General features: G+C 46.3%; 1 protein-coding gene across 5 annotated transcripts in view; it reads right to left on the reverse strand.

Moving 5' to 3' along the window:
• Positions 1-21,497, reverse strand: part of cabin1 (calcineurin binding protein 1) — a 464,264-nt gene that overhangs the window by 72,806 nt on the left and 369,961 nt on the right. For all 5 annotated transcript variants that reach the window (XM_085962047.1, XM_085962049.1, XM_085962050.1 and 2 more), the window contains exon 32: positions 10,878-10,952. In XM_085962047.1, coding sequence (XP_085818173.1) covers positions 10,878-10,952 — 75 coding nt within the window. The remainder of the gene's footprint in view (positions 1-10,877; positions 10,953-21,497) is intronic.

Consider the following 21,497-nt stretch of genomic DNA (forward strand, 5'->3'; position numbering starts at 1 on the left):
CCCACCCCACACACACACCCCACCCCACACACACACCCCACCCCACACACACACCCCACACACCACACCCCACCACACACCACACACACACCCCACCCCACACACACACCCCACATACACACCCCACACACACACCACACCCCACACACACACACACCACACCCCACCCACCACACACACACCACACCCCACCCCACACACACACCACACCCACCACACACACCCCCCACACACACCACAGAAAGAAATACAAATTCAGGCTCTGAAGATCTTTTGTCACATTATCAGTATTAATTTCTGTGCCAATAAAAGGCTTGATAAAAAAATTCTAAACTTGATATATTGCATATCAATGCTGAACAAATTGAGAAGTCAATGTAAACCCCTCTTCCTCAATTATGGCACTAGTGCTATACACCTGGAAGAACAAATCATTCCAATGCGCCCAATAACTGGCATTCTCTGGCATTTTGTAAAATCTTCAGACACTGCTCTATTACAGCACTAGTTTGGTTATAGTTCAAACATTTTTGGCTGATGCAAGGTGTGATCATATTGGCAATCCTTGATGGGTGACAATTGGTATCAATGAAGGAGAGGCCGCATATACGGAACACTGCACCACTCCCAAAAAACTGAGAAATCCATTGATACCATTTAATATCTTGTAAGCCTCCATGAAATCCATCCTTAACCACCTTCTTTCCAGGCTGTAGAATTGGAGCTGATCTGATCATTCCTCCGCTCTCCAACCTTTCATTCTATCTCTACTAAAACCTATCCCTTAATTTCCTCACTAGCACTGTCTATGACTTTCTCCTCTAACCCGTCATGCGTGCTGGCAATGCTGCCTCTGTCAGTCTGCTCAATAACTGCTTTGCATCCATCTTTGATGGCCCCGCTCCCACCAGATCTTCGATGGTCTCCTGATGCCACCACTCCCGACACAACAGCTGCGTGGCCTCGAGACTAGAGCACATGTGGCATATGGCCGGCTTGCTTTTTGTGGTTCACAACATCATCTGAACTCTTCATTATGTCACAGTCTTGTTATCCCTACTGAAATAGCCAAAGTATAAAATTAATATATCTATCAATATCTATGAATATAACCAGCTGTGTGGATATCAAATACCACGTACCATTATTTGTGAAATATCCAAAAGCGATTCCACAGCAACCTAGTAACACACTGCTATCTATACATCTGTTCTATACATGCCTTCGCCTTCAAGCTCATGCACAAATAAATGCAATAAAGCCAACAAAACGGTGACTCATCTGCCCAACCAGTGTTTGGAGTACAGGCTGCGACTCAGTTGAAGAACTGACAGTCTATGTGTGGGCAGAGAAATGGTGGGTGTCTTGATCAGTAAACAGGAGTGACGCTGCTCATACAGCAGGTCTACAAGGTAGCTGTGTACACAGATTTCACATGCCATTTTTCTTTTGTTACAGTATGCCTGTAGATGGGGGTTATTTTACAAGTCAGGCCTTGTCTGCTGGCAGCGTAAATCAGAAAATCCTGGGCATCGTGCATCCGAATCTCCGATTACCACTACAGGTGGGCGATGTAAAAAAAGATATTGCCAGTCAGATTGTCCAGTATATTGAGTGCTCATTAATAGAACTGTATTAATGTGTGCGCTAAGAAACTCCCCAAAATATTCTTTGTCAGCTCGGCTCAGTGGTAGCACTATCATCTGAGTCAGAAGGTTGTGGGTTCAAGTCACACCCCAGGACTTGACCACATAACCTAGGCTGACAATTCTGTGCAGTATTGAGGGAGCACTGCCTGTCAAAAGTGCCATCTTTCAGATGAAACATGAAATATAGGCCCCAATCTCCTGTTCAGGTAGACGTAAAAGGTCTTCTGGCCAACATTTCTCCCCCAACCAACACCACCAAAAAGAAAATCATCTCAGGACCTTGCCGTGGCTACTACATTTGGCACTTCAGAAGTAATTTATTGGTTGCGAAACACTTTTGGACAGAAGTTCTTTCTCTTGCCTGTGCAAGCAAAGGGAGTTAATGGCACATCTTTGCAAGGGGGATGTTATTACTGGTCTCTGATCTGGGAGACAAGAGTGCTCCTGTGCCGAACTTCAACATTCCACGAGCTAAAATTGTCTTCCAGCAGGTAAATCAGTCATGGTGAGCTCACGTGCTGATTCTGGAAGAGGCCTCACACTTCAAAATGTTTTGCAACAACGGGCACCAGCAAGGACCAGTGTGGCAAGAGTCGTTTGCTCAATATGGCTTTTACAGCCAGGAGTTGCAGTGGGTGACAACCAGACCTGGGTCAGATAAGGTCAGCCTCAGCGAGCTGCTCACTCAAATTAGTGACAATTCACGCTATCTACAAAAATAACCGGGAACCAAATTGAAACAGCTCATAATAAATGTCTTCTTTACACTTGGTAAAACTACAGATCGGATCGGAATGGTTTGTCGCAAAAAGGAAGCTCAAGATAAATGGCAATACAGAGCTTTCTGCTGTTGAAGAAAATAAATGAACGAATGATGTACCTGAGAACAATGCCATAGATACTGGGGTAGGAGGAGGTGGCCCCTTACCTGCAGGGAGTCAGTTATTAAAAGTGATGCAAGTTATTCCCTCCCATGGGATGATGTCAATTCTATCTGTAGCTCGACAGAGGGAGAAGGATCACGTGGTTTCTGAAAACCCTGCCCTTTATAAGTCGGTAAAGATTCAGGTGAAAAATACTGAAAACAGATTAGGAATTATTTTGAAATCCGGGAATTTATTTGGGGAAAACAATGTGGAAAAATGAAAATGAAGACATTTTTATAAGCCTCTATTTAAAAAGGTAAAAAGGAATGTCTCGCAATGGAATTACAACATATTAATGGGTAAATGCAGAACGGTTGCTCCGAGTTCACTGGAGAGTATATGCAATGCACTGGGTTAGACACCAGCCTGTCACCTCTGGGACCTTGTTTCAAAGTTGCTCCAGACAGATGGGATGCCAGTTTCCTCTCTACCAATGCGTTTGGCAGCCTCAAGCCAATTTCCAATAGGTGTAGGCCCACAGCACAACCAGCTCACACTTTGATAAACTCAATTTCACTCCAAGAGGTCACAAGTCCAGCTGATGTGGGAAAGCAGCCATAATATTAAAGAGACTGAGGTCAGAAGGGTTAGGGAGGGCAGAATCATTGAGGGTTGCTGCTCCTGATCGCTAGCTAACAACTCCAGCTAGAAAGTGAGTGTGTGGGCATTGGTGAAGACAAGATCGGTGCTCAACACCAGGCACACACACTGCCTGTGCTCACCATCACCACACACACACAGAGCCTGCGCTCACCATCACACCACACAGAGCCTGTGCTCACCATCACACCACACAGAGCCTGTGCTCACCATCACACCACACAGAGCCTGTGCTCACCATCACCACACACACACAGAGCCTGCGCTCACCATCACCACACACAGCCTGTGCTCACCATCACCACACACACACACAGAGCCTGCGCTCACCGTCACCACACACACACAGAGCCTGCGCTCACCATCACACCACACAGAGCCTGTGCTCACCATCACCACACACACACAGAGCCTGCGCTCACCGTCACCACACACAGAGCCTGTGCTCACCAACACCACACACAGAGCCTGTGCTCACCAACACCACACACAGCCTGTGCTCACCATCACCACACACAGCCTGTGCTCACCATCACCACACAGAGCCTGCGCTCACCATCACACCACACAGAGCCTGTGCTCACCATCACCACACACACTGCCTGTGCTCACCGTCACCACACACACACAGAGCCTGCGCTCACCATCACCACACACACACAGCCTGTGCTCACCATCACCACACACAGAGCCTGCGCTCACCATCACACCACACAGAGCCTGTGCTCACCATCACCACACACAGAGCCTGTGCTCACCAACACCACACACAGCCTGTGCTCACCATCACCACACACACACAGAGCCTGTGCTCACCGTCACCACACACACAGAGCCTGCGCTCACCATCACACCACAGAGCCTGTGCTCACCATCACCACACACAGAGCCTGCGCTCACCATCACACCACACAGAGCCTGTGCTCACCATCACCACACAGAGCCTGTGCTCACCAACACCACACACAGCCTGTGCTCACCATCACCACACACACACAGAGCCTGTGCTCACCGTCACCACACACACAGAGCCTGCGCTCACCATCACACCACAGAGCCTGTGCTCACCATCACCACACACAGAGCCTGTGCTCACCATCACCACACACACACAGCCTGTGCTCACCATCACCACACAGCCTGTGCTCACCATCACCACACACAGCCTGCGCTCACCATCACACCACACACACCCTGTGCTCACCATCACCACACACACACAGCCTGTGCTCACCATCACCACACACAGAGCCTGTGCTCACCATCACCACACACACCCTGTGCTCACCATCACACCACACACAGCCTGTGCTCACCGTCACCACACACACACAGAGCCTGCGCTCACCATCACACCACACAGAGCCTGTGCTCACCATCACCACACACAGAGCCTGTGCTCACCAACACCACACACAGCCTGTGCTCACCATCACCACACACACCCTGTGCTCACCAACACCACACACACACAGCCTGTGCTCACCATCACCACACACAGAGCCTGTGCTCACCATCACCACACACACAGCCTGTGCTCACCATCACCACACACACAGAGCTTCCTCGTGCAATAATTTATGATGCCTTCTTAACTTTAACACCATTATGATTTCAGTTATGAATGCTCGATATATGCACTAAGAAATTTGGCTCAGATCAATATTCATAACTGATGCAATCAGGTGAGGAGACTCATCAATAACACAATCAGTTCATGCAATGTCCACCCACCCCACACATACCCTCGCACAAGGACACCCACACTGAATGTACACGCGCGCACAGAGTGAAGAGTGAAGCTCTCTGAACTTGTGAACAGCATTTTATAATTAGGCATCCCTCAGCTGCCAACATTTAAGTAGTATGTCATTGATTTGGTGACTCACTCCAAATAATTCTAATTTAACTGGCTGGGTTTTATCAGATGCCAGCTGTCAGACTGGAGCAGAGCGGATACACAGGGAGCACTGGAGTCTCTGCAATGATCTGGAGAGCATACTGGGCTGGGCAGCCAGGAAAGTAGGGCCCTTGTGCTGTGTGCACTTGAGGTCTGAAATGTTGTTTCCTTTTTGACCTTTTCTTTTGCTGATGCTGACACCAATGATACAAGAAGGAAGTTCCAATCCTTAAGAAATCGGGTCTAAACAGAGGAAATGCCTGGTTAAATCTATTAGGCTACATATCAGGTTTGTCCCTTACACTGTCATGCATATTTAATTTTAACCTAAAAGTATTGGCGGTCTACCCAGAGATTACTAGGATTTCAGATGGATTCCTCTCAGATCACTGGGTAAGGCTGCACAAATTGTAACATTTCCCTCAAAAGGCTGGAGAGGGAGAAAAGCAGCTTAAACCATGCTAGTATCTGGCAGGTGTACGGAGAGCAGGGACCCAGGCTTCAGTCACCAATACACTTCAATCCTTCTTTGTGTTACTGACTTGTGGCAGTGAACTGCGGAGAAAGCCAACATGAAGACTCCCTAGTCTGATTGCAGTTCTGTTCTGTGCTTATGTTACATCAAAACAACACACCTACATTTACATAGGACCCTCAAAGCCCTTCACAACCATAAGTGACTGTTGATGTGTAGCCATGGCTGTTATGTTGGAAAACGCAGCATCTCAACAAGATCCCTCAAATTGCAAGTGAGATGAATAATCAGTAAACCTGTTTTTTGATGGTATTGAGCGAGGGAGAAATATTGGGCCAGACAACTCCCTGTTCTTCTTTGAATACTTCCCTTGAACGAACAGTTAGGATCTTAGTTTAACGTCTCATCCGAAAGACAGCACATCTGACAATGCAGCACTCCCTCAGTACTACACTGGAAGACAACCTGAAACGCAGTTAAAGCATTCCACAAAAGAAATGAACAGATTCCCAATTCAACAGGGTGCATAATGATGGAGGCTGGAGCAGAGACACTGCGAGATGGAAAGAGTCTGCAAAGGCCCTAACTGTAGATCTGAATGAAAGGGAAGGAGTGGCTTTCTCTAGTTCATACTCAGAAGTCATGAATGGTGTATGCATGAGCACCTACGAGACCTCTCCAGGGAGTAAAAAAAGTGACAGTGCAGCAGCATTGTTGGACTGTTTGGGACGTGTACCATTATGTGATATCTCGCGTGCACATGTAATACTGCTTCAGAATCCCATGTGTACGTCGCAGATAAGTGTGGAATATGGAAAGTATTCCAGGAAGAACCTCATCCAACCATTATTAAAGCAGGATCTGGAATAGTTTTTAATTTCCAGGCACTGGGAGAGTATTTTATTTTGCCATTTTGTGAAATTAGAATATTTGTGCATCTAGTAGCAGCTCTGACTCTCCTTGTGTTGTGCAGCATCTCTGGCTGATAGTCTGTGAAAGCAGCCTGGTCCCAAGTCTTCTAGCATTATCGATCAAACCAGCCTGTTAGGAAGAGTCTTTCCCCTTCACTCTACATCCCTGCGGGCAAGCAGCTGAGCCTCTCCCATTCCTATTACACACATACTCAACTCACCCTGCACCTTTTAGAGAGATGCTTTGCCATTTACTTCATTGGAACTCTGGGCTGTGCACTCAGGCTTGCATTGCTGTCATGCACAGGATAGGGCTCGAACGAACACTGCATCGGGTACTTCAGTGGACGCTTTTTGAGAGTTCACGGGCCCACTGCGAAGGTGCAGGCTTGTGTATTTTACAGCACAGACTGTGAAAACCACAGATCTTTTTCTTTTTGAGGTGATGAAGCTGTTATCAAACTGTCTCAACAGCCCTGGTGCAGCAGTGTCAGTCTATTTCACACCAGTGCATGCCAGGACTGCTTACCCCAATACCCCTCAGAGACTCTAAATAACTCACGTACAGTGAAACAATAATTGCCTAAACACAGTCACCCTTTTAAAAAGTATTTCTTCAACCCGAGCCAGTGATTTACGTAACTTGCATCTTCTGAGGTGGGATTGTACTGATGAGGGAGGCTAAACCATGTTCTGCTGATAAGATCACAGGAAACTGCCGCTGATGACATGGCAGTTTTCACATATACATTCGTTGCTGCTGCTGGTTTGCAGCTGCTGTTTCAGATCACAGATCAACTGCACCTGTCCCTTTTGATGAAGTTTAGTACATTTTACAGCAACCCAAATGTCACTGGGAAATCAGAGATTTTTCTCAAATGCCTGCAGTAATGTTAATAAAGCTCTGAACTTGGTTATGGTGACGAGCACAGCAGTGCACATTTTGATCCCATTCAAGGCTTTTCCTGCTATTACTGCGGAGGTCGGAGTTGTGCCTGTACTGGGCAGCTCTGGCTGGGGGTGGGGGGAGATAGAGGTCACTGTGATCGGTTTAAAGTTCACTGATACGGAGACCCAGAATGCCTAATTTCCATCGTATTCATGTAAATTTGTGCGTAAGAGTGTATGAGTGTAAATATGTGCAAAATGCAAGTATGTAAATGTATCCAAAAGTGCACGAGGTGAATAACTAAGAGATAGAGCATGCGAGTGAGTGAATGACAGAGAATGCGGAAACGAATAACAGAGTGTATGAATGAACGAGAGAATGATAGTGGGTAAATTAATGAGAGAATGACTGTGTGCAAATGAGTGAATGACAATGCATCCGAGTGTGTGTGACTGAACAAATGAGTGACAGTGAGTGAGAGCACACGCGTGGGCGGACGAGGGGGGAGCGGGCGGACGAGGGGGGAGATGGGGAGCGGGCGGATGAGGGGCAGCGGGCGCGCGGGCGGACGAGGGGCAGCGGGCGAGCGAACGAGAAAGAGCGCATGGGAGTGAGTAAATGAGAGAGTGCGTGCGAGTGAGTGACAGTAAGAGCGCACAAGTGAGTGAATGAATGAGCGCGAGCGAGTGAATGAGAGAGGGCAATGCACAATGTGCAAGAGTTATGCCCACATCACGAGACACAGTATCATACAAGCATCGTTCTGCTCTGCTGCTAGTGCAGGTGTTCACTTCAAACCGTCAAAACCTTCACTGATCTGCATCTCGTTCTGTAGTGTTTTGTTCACAGAGTTCCAAACAATTCTAACTGTAAAATACATCCGGCTCTTAAAGCAACATTTACCACACAACTTCACATGTATCACATCTAATTGCGATCAGTGTGATCACCTGAGGTTTGCATATTTCTGGCTGGCAGGTTCATTTCTTTTATCAGGCTGCACCAAGTCACCAGCCCCGAGCAGTGTAGACTAAATATTGACTTAATCGTTTTACACCAGATTGATGAAAGTTTCCTGCTTTCAGCGGAATCAGATGAAAACTGGATGGGTTACCATTTCTATCTGATGTACCAATGGAGTGAATAGCTTGGCCTCGTTTCTACAGCATTGCTTACCAAGAACCTGCTGTAATTTGATATTAAATGGAAATCTTCAGCTATGGCACAAACGAGACAACACGAGATAGTGCCATCTTGGGCACGTGGCTTGGAACTTCTTTATAAAGAATGACTAGACTTGATCATAGTGCTGGGCTCTTGAAACAAGTTATTGCTCTCAGACTGTTGAGTGGCTATCTTCTGGACTGGTCTCTGATTATTGCTGTGAATAGACACACTGAGGGTGAGGTGGAGCATTGCAGCAAGGAAGATCGAGAAGAGCGTTGGTGCGATGACACAGCCTTGCTTGACCCTGGTCCGTACGTGAATCGGGTCTGTGGTGGATCCGTTTGTCAGGATCACGGCTTGCATGTCGTCGTGAAGCAGGCGGAGGATGGTGACAAACTTTTGAGGGCAGCCGAATTTGAGGAGGACACTCCATAATCCCTCACGGTTGACGGGGTCAAAGGCCTTTATGAGGTCAAAGGCGGCCATGGTGCTGTTTCCTGCATTTCTCTTGTAATTGACGTGCGGTGAAGATCATGTCCATTGTACCCCTTAGTGGGCGGAATCCACATTGCGACTCTGGGAGGAGCTCTTCGGCCACTGGGAGAAGACGACTGAGGAGGATTCTTGCGATGACTTTCCCTGTGGCAGACAGCAGGGAAACTCTTCTGTATTTACCGCAATCGGACTTGTCACCTTTCTTGAAGATGGTCACAATTACGGCGTCTCTGAGATCCCCTGGCATGCTCTCCTCCTTTCAGATAAGAGAAATGAGTTCATGAATTCGCGCCAGTAGTGCTTCTCCGCCATGCTTTAGTGCCTCGGCGGGGATTCCATCTGTTCCTGAGGCCTTGTTGTTCTTCAGTTGTCGGATGGCCTTTTCAACCTCATGCCGGGCTGGGGTTGTGCTGAGATGGTGGCGGGTAGCATGCTGCGGGATGGAGTTGAGGACACTCGCGTCGAAGACGGAGTCGCGGTTAAGGAGATCTTCGAAGTGCTCCTGCCAGCGGGCACCGATTGCCTCTCTGTCCTTGATGAGTACCTCTCCGTTCTTGGCCCACAGTGGGTAGGGCCTTGGGTGCTTGGGCCGTAGATGGTCTTGACTGCGCTAAAGAATCCACGCACGCTGGAATCCATCCATGCTGCAATGCTCCATCTCACCCTCAGTAAGCTCCCCACTGGAGTGGAGCTAATTCACAGAACAAACGGGGAACTGTTCAACCTCCGTCACCTCCAGTCCAGATCCAAGGCCGTCCCATCCTCCGTCATCGAATTACAGTATGCAGACGATGCTTGCGTCTGCGCTCACTCGGAGGTCGAACTCCAAACCATCGTCAACACCTTCACCGAAGCATACGAGAGCATGGGCCTTACACTAAACATCCGTAAGACAAAGGTCCTCTACCAACCTGCCCCCGCCACACAGTACTGCCCCCCGATTATCAAAATCCACAACAAAGCCTTGGACAACATGGACCACTTTCCATACCTTGGGAGCCTACTGTCAACAAGGGCAGACGTCGATGACGAAGTCCAACACCGCCTTCAGTGTGCCAGTGCAGCCTTCGGTCGCCCGAGGAAGAGAGTGTTTGAAGACCAGGACCTCAAACCCGGCACTAAGCTCATGGTCTACAGGGCAGCAGTGATACCTGCCCTGCTGTATGTCTCAGAGACATGGACCATGTACAGCAGGCACCTCAAAGCACTGGAGAGGTACCACCAACGCTGCCTCCGTAAGATCCTGCAAATCCATTGGCAGGATAGGCGCACCAACGTCAGTGTTCTTGCTCAGGCCAACATCCCCAGCATCGAAGCTTTGACCACGCTCGATCAGCTCCGACGGTTGGGTCACATTGTCCGCATGCCCGATACGAGACTCCCAAAACAAGCGCTCTACTCGGAGCTCCGGCACGGCAAGAGAGCCCCAGGTGGGCAAAGGAAACGTTTCAAGGACACCCTCAAAGCCTCCTTGCAAAAGTGTAACATCCCCACCGACACCTGGGAATCCCTGGCCCAAGACCGCACAAAGTGGAGGAGAAGCATCCGGGAAGGCGCCGAACACCTAGAGTCTCTTCGCCGGAGCAAGCGGAAGTCAAGCGCAGACAGTGCAAGGAGTGCACGTCAACCCAAGCACCCCACCCACCCGCCCCTTCAACCACCGTCTGCCCCACCTGTGACAGAGACTGCAGGTCCCGCATTGGACTCATCAGTCACCTGAGAACTAATTTTTAATGTGGAAGCAAGTCATCCTCGGTTCCGAGGGACTGCCCAAGAAGAAGAATAGACACACACACTCCCCATACATAAGCACTCGGTTCCCCTCCCTCCAATGGGCTCACAATCATTCTGCCTCTGACAGTTACCTGCTTCTGCGTCGATGTGGCCATTTGCAGCTGGCAGAACTTCATGGCTTGCTCCAAAGCCACATCCTCATCAACCTGGCAAAACAAAAATAAAAGGTTATGGAACAGGAGATCAGAAAATGTGAAATCCCACAGGATTGGAATAACATTTCCTTCCCCACTGCAACAATCAAATCACTTTCTATAAAGTGGAATGCTGTGGTACTGACATTACTGTGGTGTTACCATTACTGTGGTGTTACCATTACTGTGGTGTTACCATTACTGTGGTGTTACACTTAGGTAGCTGCATTTTGTGCCAGTAAGAACACTAAAATTTTTAATGAGCAGAAAATGACAATTAGACCCAACTTTTTCATAGATCAACTCTATACATATCACCATATCCCTCAATCTCTTCTCTCTCCAGGAAACACAACCAATTGCTCTTTGAAGCAAACAGAATAAATGGTTTCAATGTCTTTGCCTGGTAATGTATTCCACAAATCCATCACGCTTTGAGTGAAAAAAACTGCCCTCACTTTCCATCTTACTCCCACTATGATGAAGCCCAAATACCAGGGAATAATTGGCCTGGGTCAATTTTGTTAATTTGCTTATATAATACTGAAAACTTCAGTTAGATTATCTTGAAGTCCCCAGTTTTTGAAAGAAAATAGGCCCAACTTCCATAGTAACTTACATTTCCAGTAGCTGGAATCGTCTTCATTGCCCCCTCTGCTTGCTCTTACGGCAATATGATGTGATCCACATAGGATACTTCTAAAGTAATTTATCAGGACAGAGGAAACTAAATCAACCTCTCCCAACACCCGCTCCCACCACACACAAAAAAAACCTCGAGTCGCACATCAGCATGGAATATTGCTCCTTCCGGTAAATATTGTACTTGTATCCCTCAGCATCGTAGGCACAGAACCTTTAGTACAAGTTACATAACAGCAATTCAAACCATTGGATTCGCAGTTAACCATACAATGCTCTACTGAAGATACTGTCCAAGTATTTGGAATGTCCAGCCATGGCTCAGCGAGTGGCACTCCCGCCTCGGAGTCGGAAGGTTGTGGGTTCAAGTCACACTCCAGAGATTTGAGCACAAAAATCTAGGCTGACACTTCAGTGCTGAACTGACGAATGAGGCGTTAAACCGAGGCCCTCTCAGATGGATGTAAAAGATTCCATGGCACTATTTTGAAGAAGAGCAGGGAACTTATCCCCGGTGTCCTGGACAATATTTATCACTCAATCAACATCATTAAAAAACACAGATTATCTGGCTATTATGACAGTGCTGTTTGAGGGTGCTTGCTGTGCGCAAATTGCCGGCCGCATTTCCTACACTTCAAAAGTACTTCATTGGCTGTAAAGTGCTTTAGGATGTCCTGAGGTGTGAAAGGTGCTGTATTTTTATTGAGTGGGACACTGCAGCTCTGCTTTGTTGAGAAATGCCCCTCCTTTGCCACTTTTCTCAGCAGGTAATCATTCCCCAAACTTGCGGTATTATCTGCAGTCACCTTTGGGAGCGATAGGAGTACAAAGTCATTTCCAACATAGTACAACAGAGATGACCGGGAAATGGGTGGGATTAGACACTGGTCTTTCACTTCTGTTTCAGCTAATGCCATGAAAATCTCCTCTGGCTGTAGGGGTCATTATGTAAAGTAATTTTAGTGTAATTATCTGTCTTTTACGTTTGGATGAAGAACACACTTCAGTCCATTTGATCTCACCTTTGCAGAAAACCAATCCTCCCACCCGCCATTACAGCATCCAGTAGTTTCTTAAATGTGTCCATTGTCCTGGCCTCAACTACCCTTTCTGGCATTAATCAGACTCTGCTGAAAAGAATTAAGTCCTGGCATCTGTCCTTAACTTGCCCTTCATAACCCCAAATATGTGCCCTCTTTATCCTGATGTGTTTGCAAGTTTCAGATTTATTTATTCTATCCCATTAAGTATGTTATACACCTTCTGGGGTCACTCTTGGAAGCTGAAGATCCCCAGATTACCAAGTTGTTCCCCCATCTCTTCCCTCTGACACTGGGAATCAGCCTTGTTGCTCTCCCCTGCACTACCACTGGGGCCCAGATGTTACACCAACCAGAATCATGAGTGTGCATTTGTTCACCCTGTCAAGCTATTTTTATAAGATCGAGGCTGCTTCCTGAGTCCACAGTCCTCTATAGTTGGGAGCCATCTGCAAATTTAACTAGTTTGTATAGAAACTGGGGTGCCAGGTCACTTGTGCATATCTGGAACAGGACTTCTTCCAGCTTGGACCCCTGAGGCACTCCACACAATAGCTTTCTCCTATTATAACCTAACTTACCATTTGTGTGGGAAGTGCAGGAAGTGCGACACCTGAGGATACTGAACGTTCTGTTCTCACTGTTTGTAAAGCAGAAAATGTACGTAAATGCACGCACAGTTAACTTATCTGTAAAAACATTGCACTTTCTGACCCTCTGTTAGAGTTGTGTTGTTACAAAATCAGCTAGGTAGAGTCCAGATAACTAACTGTAGCTTCCCAAAGAAATCCAATAGTCTCGAAAGTAAATTAATATCAAGCCAACTTGTACAAGATCTGAACCTCAAGCAATAATCTAGCCATGATGCTGTAATGATGCTGCAAAACTGCTGACTGTGAAAGGGAGATAGACGAGAGCTCATCACCCAGATGATGCTGACTGCTGCTGCCCAATTCTCCCTTATTACTAAGAGCGGGAAAGATCTTACAGTGGCTCAATTAGACATACTATAATGTCTCCATACAGTTCTGGCATGTTCCTATACAATTGTACATTCCTCCCCACAACTGACATTAGATTGACAGGTCTGTAGTTACTTGATTTCGCCATCCCTCGAGGTGATAAAAGCATGAGATATACCATATTGTTCTACCACATTATTATACAATGACACACACTGTACAGTCTTCATAAAGTGCGGGCACGTTGCTACAATAGTTTCCATCCTACGTTTCTCTACTGCAATGGCTACAGCTTTCGCTTAGTTTTGCTCACATCTACCCACAATGGCTTCTTCTTCTCTGCCCATATGGTTGGCTCTAATGTATCCTGGAATCGATACTTGGTCCTCTCCAGTATACCCTGGAACCCATACTTGGTCCTCTCCAGTATACCCTGCAACCCATACTTGGACTCCTCCAGTATACCCTAGAACCCATACTTGGTCCTCTCCAGTATACCCTGGAACCCATACTTGGTCCTCTCCAGTATACCCTGGAACCCATACTTGGTCCTCTCCAGTATACCCTGGAACCCATACTTGGTCCTCTCCAGTATACCCTGCAACCCATACTTGGACTCCTCCAGTATACCCTAGAACCCATACTTGGTCCTCTCCAGTATACCCTGGAACCCATACTTGGTCCTCTCCAGTATACCCTGGAACCCATACTTGGTCCTCTCCAGTATACCCTGGAACCCATACTTGGTCCTCTCCAGTATACCCTGCAACCCATACTTGGTCCTCTCCAGTATACCCTAGAACCCATACTTGGTCCTCTCCAGTATACCCTAGAACCCATACTTGGTCCTCTCCAGTATACCCTGGAACCCATACTTGGTCCTCTCCAGTATACCCTGGAACCCATACTTGGTCCTCTCCAGTATACCCTGGAACCCATACTTGGTCTCCTCCAGTATACCCTGCAACCCATACTTGGTCCTCTCCAGTATACCCTGCAACCCATACTTGGTCCTCTCCAGTATACCCTGGAATCCATACTTGGTCCTCTCCAGTATACCCTGGAATCCATACTTGGACTCCTCCAGTATACCCTAGAACCCATACTTGGTCCTCTCCAGTATACCCTAGAACCCATACTTGGTCCTCTCCAGTATACCCTGGAATCCATACTTGGTCCTCTCCAGTATACCCTGGAGCCCATACTTGGTCCTCTCCAGTATACCCTGCAACCCATACTTGGTCCTCTCCAGTATACCCTGGAACCCATACTTGGTCTCCTCCAGTATACCCTGCAACCCATACTTGGTCCTCTCCAGTATACCCTGCAACCCATACTTGGTCCTCTCCAGTATACCCTGGAATCCATACTTGGACTCCTCCAGTATACCCTAGAACCCATACTTGGTCCTCTCCAGTATACCCTAGAACCCATACTTGGTCCTCTCCAGTATACCCTAGAACCCATACTTGGTCCTCTCCAGTATACCCTGGAATCCATACTTGGTCCTCTCCAGTATACCCTAGAATCCATACTTGGTCCTCTCCAGTATACCCTAGAACCCATACTTGGTCCTCTCCAGTATACCCTAGAACCCATACTTGGTCCTCTCCAGTATACCCTGGAATCCATACTTGGTCCTCTCCAGTATACCCTGGAGCCCATACTTGGTCCTCTCCAGTATACCCTGCAACCCATACTTGGTCCTCTCCAGTATACCCTGGAATCCATACTTGGACTCCTCCAGTATACCCTGGAGCCCATACTTGGTCCTCTCCAGTATACCCTGGAATCCATACTTGGTCCTCTCCAGTATACCCTGGAATCCATACTTGGACTCCTCCAGTATACCCTGGAGCCCATACTTGGTCCTCTCCAGTATACCCTGGAATCCATACTTGGTCCTCTCCAGTATACCCTGGAGCCCATACTTGGTCCTCTCCAGTATACCCTGGAATCCATACTTGGTCCTCTCCAGTATACCCTGGAGCCCATACTTGGTCCTCTCCAGTATACCCTGGAATCCATACTTGGTCCTCTCCAGTATACCCTGGAACCCATACTTGGTCCTCTCCAGTATACCCTGGAATCCATACTTGGTCCTCTCCAGTATACCCTGCAATCCATACTTGGTCCTCTCCAGTATACCCTGGAATCCATACTTGGTCCTCTCCAGTATACCCTGGAACCCATACTTGGTCCTCTCCAGTATACCCTGCAACCCATACTTGGTCCTCTCCAGTATACCCTGGAATCCATACTTGGACTCCTCCAGTATACCCTGGAGCCCATACTTAGTCTTCTGCAGTATACCCTGATATCATCACGAAGCATAGGGTCAGCTTACACATGTGTGCTGATAATACTGAACTCTAGCTCCTGCTTTGATCCTCAGGATGTCACTACAGTCTCCAAATTCCTGTTGATGAGCCAAAATTTCCTCCAACTTAATATCAGCAAAACCAAAGCCATTCTCTTTGGCCACCGCCAGTGCCTCCGACATTGACTTCATCAACTTCTCTGCCTTCCATTGCAGACTGAGAAAATACGTGTCCAATTTTGGTGTACTGCGCAATCCCGAGTTTAACTTCCTCCCTCAAACCCACTGTGGTACTAAGATCACATTCTTCCACCTCAACAACAATGCCCATTTACAGTCTTCCCTCACCCGCCCCCATGAAATCCTCAAGTAAAAGCTTTGATCACCTCAAGGATTGACCTCTTGCATGTTCTCTTGAGCTGAACTCTCTCCATCCCTCTTCAACATATCTAAAATGCTACAGCCCACATGCTCACCTGCACATAGTTACACACTCCCATCACCAGCACGATTTCCAAGCCCCACTGGCTCCTCTGCTCCAGCAAAATGATTTGAAAATTCTCGACCTCACATGAAAATCCATCTATGGCCTTGCCCCACACTGCCTTAGTGAATTCCACCTGCTCTACGTTTCAGCATACACCCTCTTCTCCTCTAACACTGGGCATCTCCTTGCCCCTTGCTCCTTCTGCTCCACCACTTGTGGCCGCTAGTTCCGCCATAATGCTCTTCCCTCTGGAACTCGCTGCCCAGTCCCTCCATTATACCACCTTCCCTCTACTATCAAAATCTTCTCAAAGCCCTTTCCTTTGATTGTGCTTTGGTCCCCCACCTCAGCCGTGACCATTTTCCCCTTTCTGGTTGACATCCACTGTTTTGCCCCCTTAACGTTAACTTTGAAAAGTCTACCTACTATAGAATGTAAGTTGTGCCATAGGACGAGCTCTTTAATCACAAGCACAGCCTCTGTAGCAGTTTTCCCACTGAGGGCTTGTTTGTAACAATGGAGATCGAAGCTGACAGTTCACCAAGAAGCCTCATTTCCAATTTACTTCTCTTCCCCTCACTCCACACACAGCCATAATCTTGCTTCCCCTGGATGCCAATTTAACCTACTCACTAGTCATTTGCGCTTTAGCTGCAAGAGTCCATACCGACACTTTGGTCACATGGATTCTCAACTCCTGCAATCCACGGAAAACAGAGCTTTAAAAATGAGGAAAAAAAGGACACCATTACATTCCTAATGGAGATTCTAAAATTAAGAATAAACCGAAGGAAAAAAAACAAAAAATAAAGGGACGTCACCATGCAAGTGTGACTTCCACTCAAGTGTTCAATGACACATGCCATTGTGTCTGAATGTAACAAAGCCCTCAGGCATGAAAGCTTGGGATCCACGGCCAGACTGTGGTTTAAACAAGGAACAGAGGGCATGCCATTAGCCAGCTGTCACAGCAGCAACTTCAGGATTTCTCTCTGCACCAGTGAGCTGAGCAGAATACTTTCTCTGATAAAAGTCACGGTATAGACAGGTGCACATATTAGTATTTGTCCAAAGAATTACTTGAACATTTAAATAAGTTACTCCTACTTGCAAAGAGCAATGAGTCACAGAAGATGAGGTAAATAATGTTGCTGGATAAGCTAATCAGTTTAAAACAGGAAACGGAGGGTAGGCATAAATGGTATTTCTTTAGGCTGAAGAGAAATCACAAATGATATATCTAATGGTGTGATCTTGGAACCCTTGCTTATTTTTAATATGTTAATAATTCAGATGAATGACTGCAAGCAAAAGCAAGTTTGCACAGAACAAATGAGTGCCAGAGTAAATAGAAGCAATGCAACCAAATCCAGAAGGATTTTGATCCTTTAGCATTAAAAGGGAAATTAGAGAAGTGTGCAATAAGGGCACAGCAGTTATCATGGGTGACTTTAATCTACATATAGATTGGGCTAACTAAATTAGTGACAATACTGTGGAGGAGGAATTCCTGGAGTGTATACGGGATGGTTTCCTGGACCAATATGTCGAGGAACCAACTAGAGATCAGGCCATCTTACACTGCGTATTATGTAATGAGAAAGGATTAATTAGCAATCTTGTTGTGCGAGGCCCCTTGGGTCAGACCGATCATAATATGATAGAATTCTTCATTAAGATGGAGAGTGAAATAGTTGACTCAGAGACTAGGGTCCTGAATTTAAATAAAGGAGACTACGATGATATGAGGTGCGAGTTGGGTAGGATTGATTGGGGAATGTCACTCAAAGGGTTGACGGTGGATAGGCAATGGCAAACATTCAAAGATCGCATGGATGAACTACAGAATTTATTCATCCCAGTTTGGCATAAAAATAAAACAAGAAAGGTGACTCAACCGTGGCTAACAAGGGAAATTAGGGATAGCATAAGATCCAAGGAGAGGACATATAAATTGGCCAGAAAAAGCAGTAAACCCGAGGATTGGGAGCAGTTTAGGATTCAACAAAGGAGGACAAAGGGATTAATTAAGAGGGGGGAAAATAGAGTATGAGAGTAAGCTTTCAGGGAACATAAAAACTGACTGTAAAAGCTTTTATAGATATGTGAAGAGAAAGAGATTGGTGATGTCAAGCATCGGTCCCTTGCAGTCAGAATCGGGGGAATTTATAATGGGGAACAAAGAAATGGCAGACCAATTAAATACATACTTTGGTTCTGTCTTCACAAAGGAGGACACAAATAACCTCCCAGAGATGTCAGGTAACATAGGGTCTAATGAGAGGGAGGAACTGAAAGAAATCAGTATTTGTAGGGAAATGGTGTTAGGGAAATTGATGGGATTGAGGGCCGATAAATCCCCAGGGCCTGAAAATCTACATCCTAGGGTACTTAAGGAAGTGGCCCTAGAAATAGTAGATGCATTGCTGGTCATCTTCCAAAATTCGATAGACTCTGGAACAGTACCCATGGATTGGCGGGTAGCTAATGTTACCCCACTGTTCAAAAAGGGTAGTAGAGAGAAAACGGGGAATTACAGACCGGTAAGCCTGACATCAGTAGTGGGGAAAATGCTAGAGTCCATTATAAAGGATGTAATAGCAGAGCACTTGGAGAAAAGTGACCGGATCGGACAAAGTCAACATAGATTTACAAAAGGTAAATCGTGCTTGACTAATCTACTGGAATTTTTTGAGGATGTAACTGGTAGTACAGATAAGGGAGGACCAGTGGATGTGGTGTATTTGGATTTTCAAAAGGCTTTCGATAAGGTCCCGCATAAGAGATTAGCGTGTAAAATTAAGGCACATGGGATTGGGGGCAAGGTATTAACTTGGATAGAGAACTGGTTGACAGACAGAAAGCAGAGAGTTGGAATAAACGGCTCTTTTTCCGAGTGGTAGGCAGTGACTAGTGGGGTACCGCAGGGATTGGTCCTTGGACCCCAGCTATTCACAATATATATTAATGATCTGGACGAGGGAACTAAATGTAATATCTCCAAGTTTGCAGATGACACAAAGCTGGGTGGGTGTGTGTGCTGTGAGGAGGATGCAGAGAAACTCCAGGATGATTTGGACAGGTTGGATGATTGGGCAGAAGCATGGCAGATGCAATATAATGTGGATAAATGCAAGGTTATCCACTTTGGTGTCAAAAACAGGAAGGAAGATTATTATCTGAATGGCAATAGATTGGGAGAAGGGGAAGTACAACGAGACCTGGGCGTCCTTGTGCACCAGTCGCTGAAAATAAGCATGCAGGTGCAGCAGGCGGTTAAGAAGGCAAATGGTATGTTGGCCTTCGTAGCGAGAGGGTTTGAGTACAGGAACAAGGATGTCTTGCTGCAGTTGTACAGGGCCTTGGTGAGACCACATCTGGAGTATTGTGTGCGGTTTTGCTCGCCTTATCTGAGGAAGGATGTTCTTGCCATGGAAGGAGTGCAGCGAAGATTCACCAGACTGATACCTGGGATGGCAGGAATGACGTATGAGGAGAGATTGGGTCAATTGGGCTTGTACTCGCTGGAGTTTAGAAGAATGAGAGGGGATCTCATCGAAACTTATAAAATTCTAACAGGACTAGACAGACTAGATGCTGGAAGGATGTTCCCGATGGTCGGGGAGTCCAGAACCAGGGGTCACGGTCTAAGGATAAGGGGTAAGCCATTTAGGACAGAGATGAGGAGGAATTTCTTCACCCAGAGAGTGGTGAACCTGTGGAATTCTCTACCAAAGGCGGCAGTTGAGGCCAATTCATTAAATATATTCAAGAAGGAGTTGGATATATTTCTTACGGCTAAAGGGATTAAGGGATATGGAGAGAAGGCAGGAACAGGGTACTGAATTTAGCCATGATCTCATTGAATGGCAGAGCAGGCTCGAGGGGCCGAATGGCCTACTCCTGCTCCTATCTTCTATGTTTCTATGTTTAGGCAAGTGGGCCAACAGGCGGCAGATGCAATTCAATGTGGGTAAGTGTCAAATAATTATTAGAGCAAGGAGCCAAAAGATGGCGTATATGTTAAATGGAACAGTGGTACAGTGAGCAGATGAAAAAAAGACATCTTTAAGAATCAAAGGGGAGATGAGGGGATTTTTTTTAAATTTTTTTTTTATAAACACAGCGAGTTATGATGATCTGGAATGCACTGCCTGAAAGGATGGTGGAAGCAGATTCAATAGTAACTGTCAAAAGGAAATTGGATATATATTTGAAAAGGGAAAAGGGAAAAAATGCAAGGTTATGGAAAAAGAGCTGAATGGCTTGTTTCTGTGCAGCAACAATCTATAATTCGATGCAATCTAAAGAGCTTGTCTTATTGTATCAGATACTGATCAAACACCAACTGGAGTAGAGTGCCGTTTTCTCACCCAATCACAAGTATATTCATTATTTTGAGAGGATGCACAGACAAATAGAGATGATTCTGGGTATCAGTAATTTAGGAGGGAAGGCGAAGGAAGTTGGACTTGTTTGTTTTGAGAGAGAGAGAGAGAGAGAGAGAGAGAGGAAGCTTTGAAATGATGTAACTGATCCAGGCAAATTGCTCACTATGGTGAAGAGTTAAAATGCTAGGAGGTCCAAGTTAAACATTAGGAAGTTAGGAATAAGGGTGAACTTTTTCATCCAAAAGATAACAGTTGTGCAGAATGATACAAGAAATTTATTGAAGCTGGTACTATAAATTGGTTCAATTTGATACTATAAATTGGGTTTATAAGTGTCAGTTTGGCTCAGTCAGTAGCACTCTCAGCTTTGTATCAGAATGTCTCAGGTTCAAGTTCCACTTCAGGACTTGAACACATGATTTCAGCTGTCACTTCAGTGTCGTATTGAGGGAGAGTTGTATTTTCAGATCAGACATTAAACAGATGAAGCAGTAAACATCTGCCTATTCAGGTGGATGTAAAAGACCCTGTGACACTATTCAAAAGAACAGGGCGTTTTCCCAGTGTCCTGGCCAACATCTACTTCTCAACCAGCACCACCAAAAACAGATTACTTGGCCATTTATCTCATTGCTGTTTGTGGGTCTTTGCTTTGTGCAAATTGGCTGCTACATTTGCCTACAAAACAACAATGACTACACTTCAAAAGTTA

The sequence above is a fragment of the Somniosus microcephalus genome, chromosome 19 (assembly GCF_052327205.1).
Source record: "Somniosus microcephalus isolate GS21.2 chromosome 19, FLI_Smic_1.0, whole genome shotgun sequence".
Taxonomy (NCBI): Eukaryota; Metazoa; Chordata; class Chondrichthyes; order Squaliformes; family Somniosidae; genus Somniosus; species Somniosus microcephalus.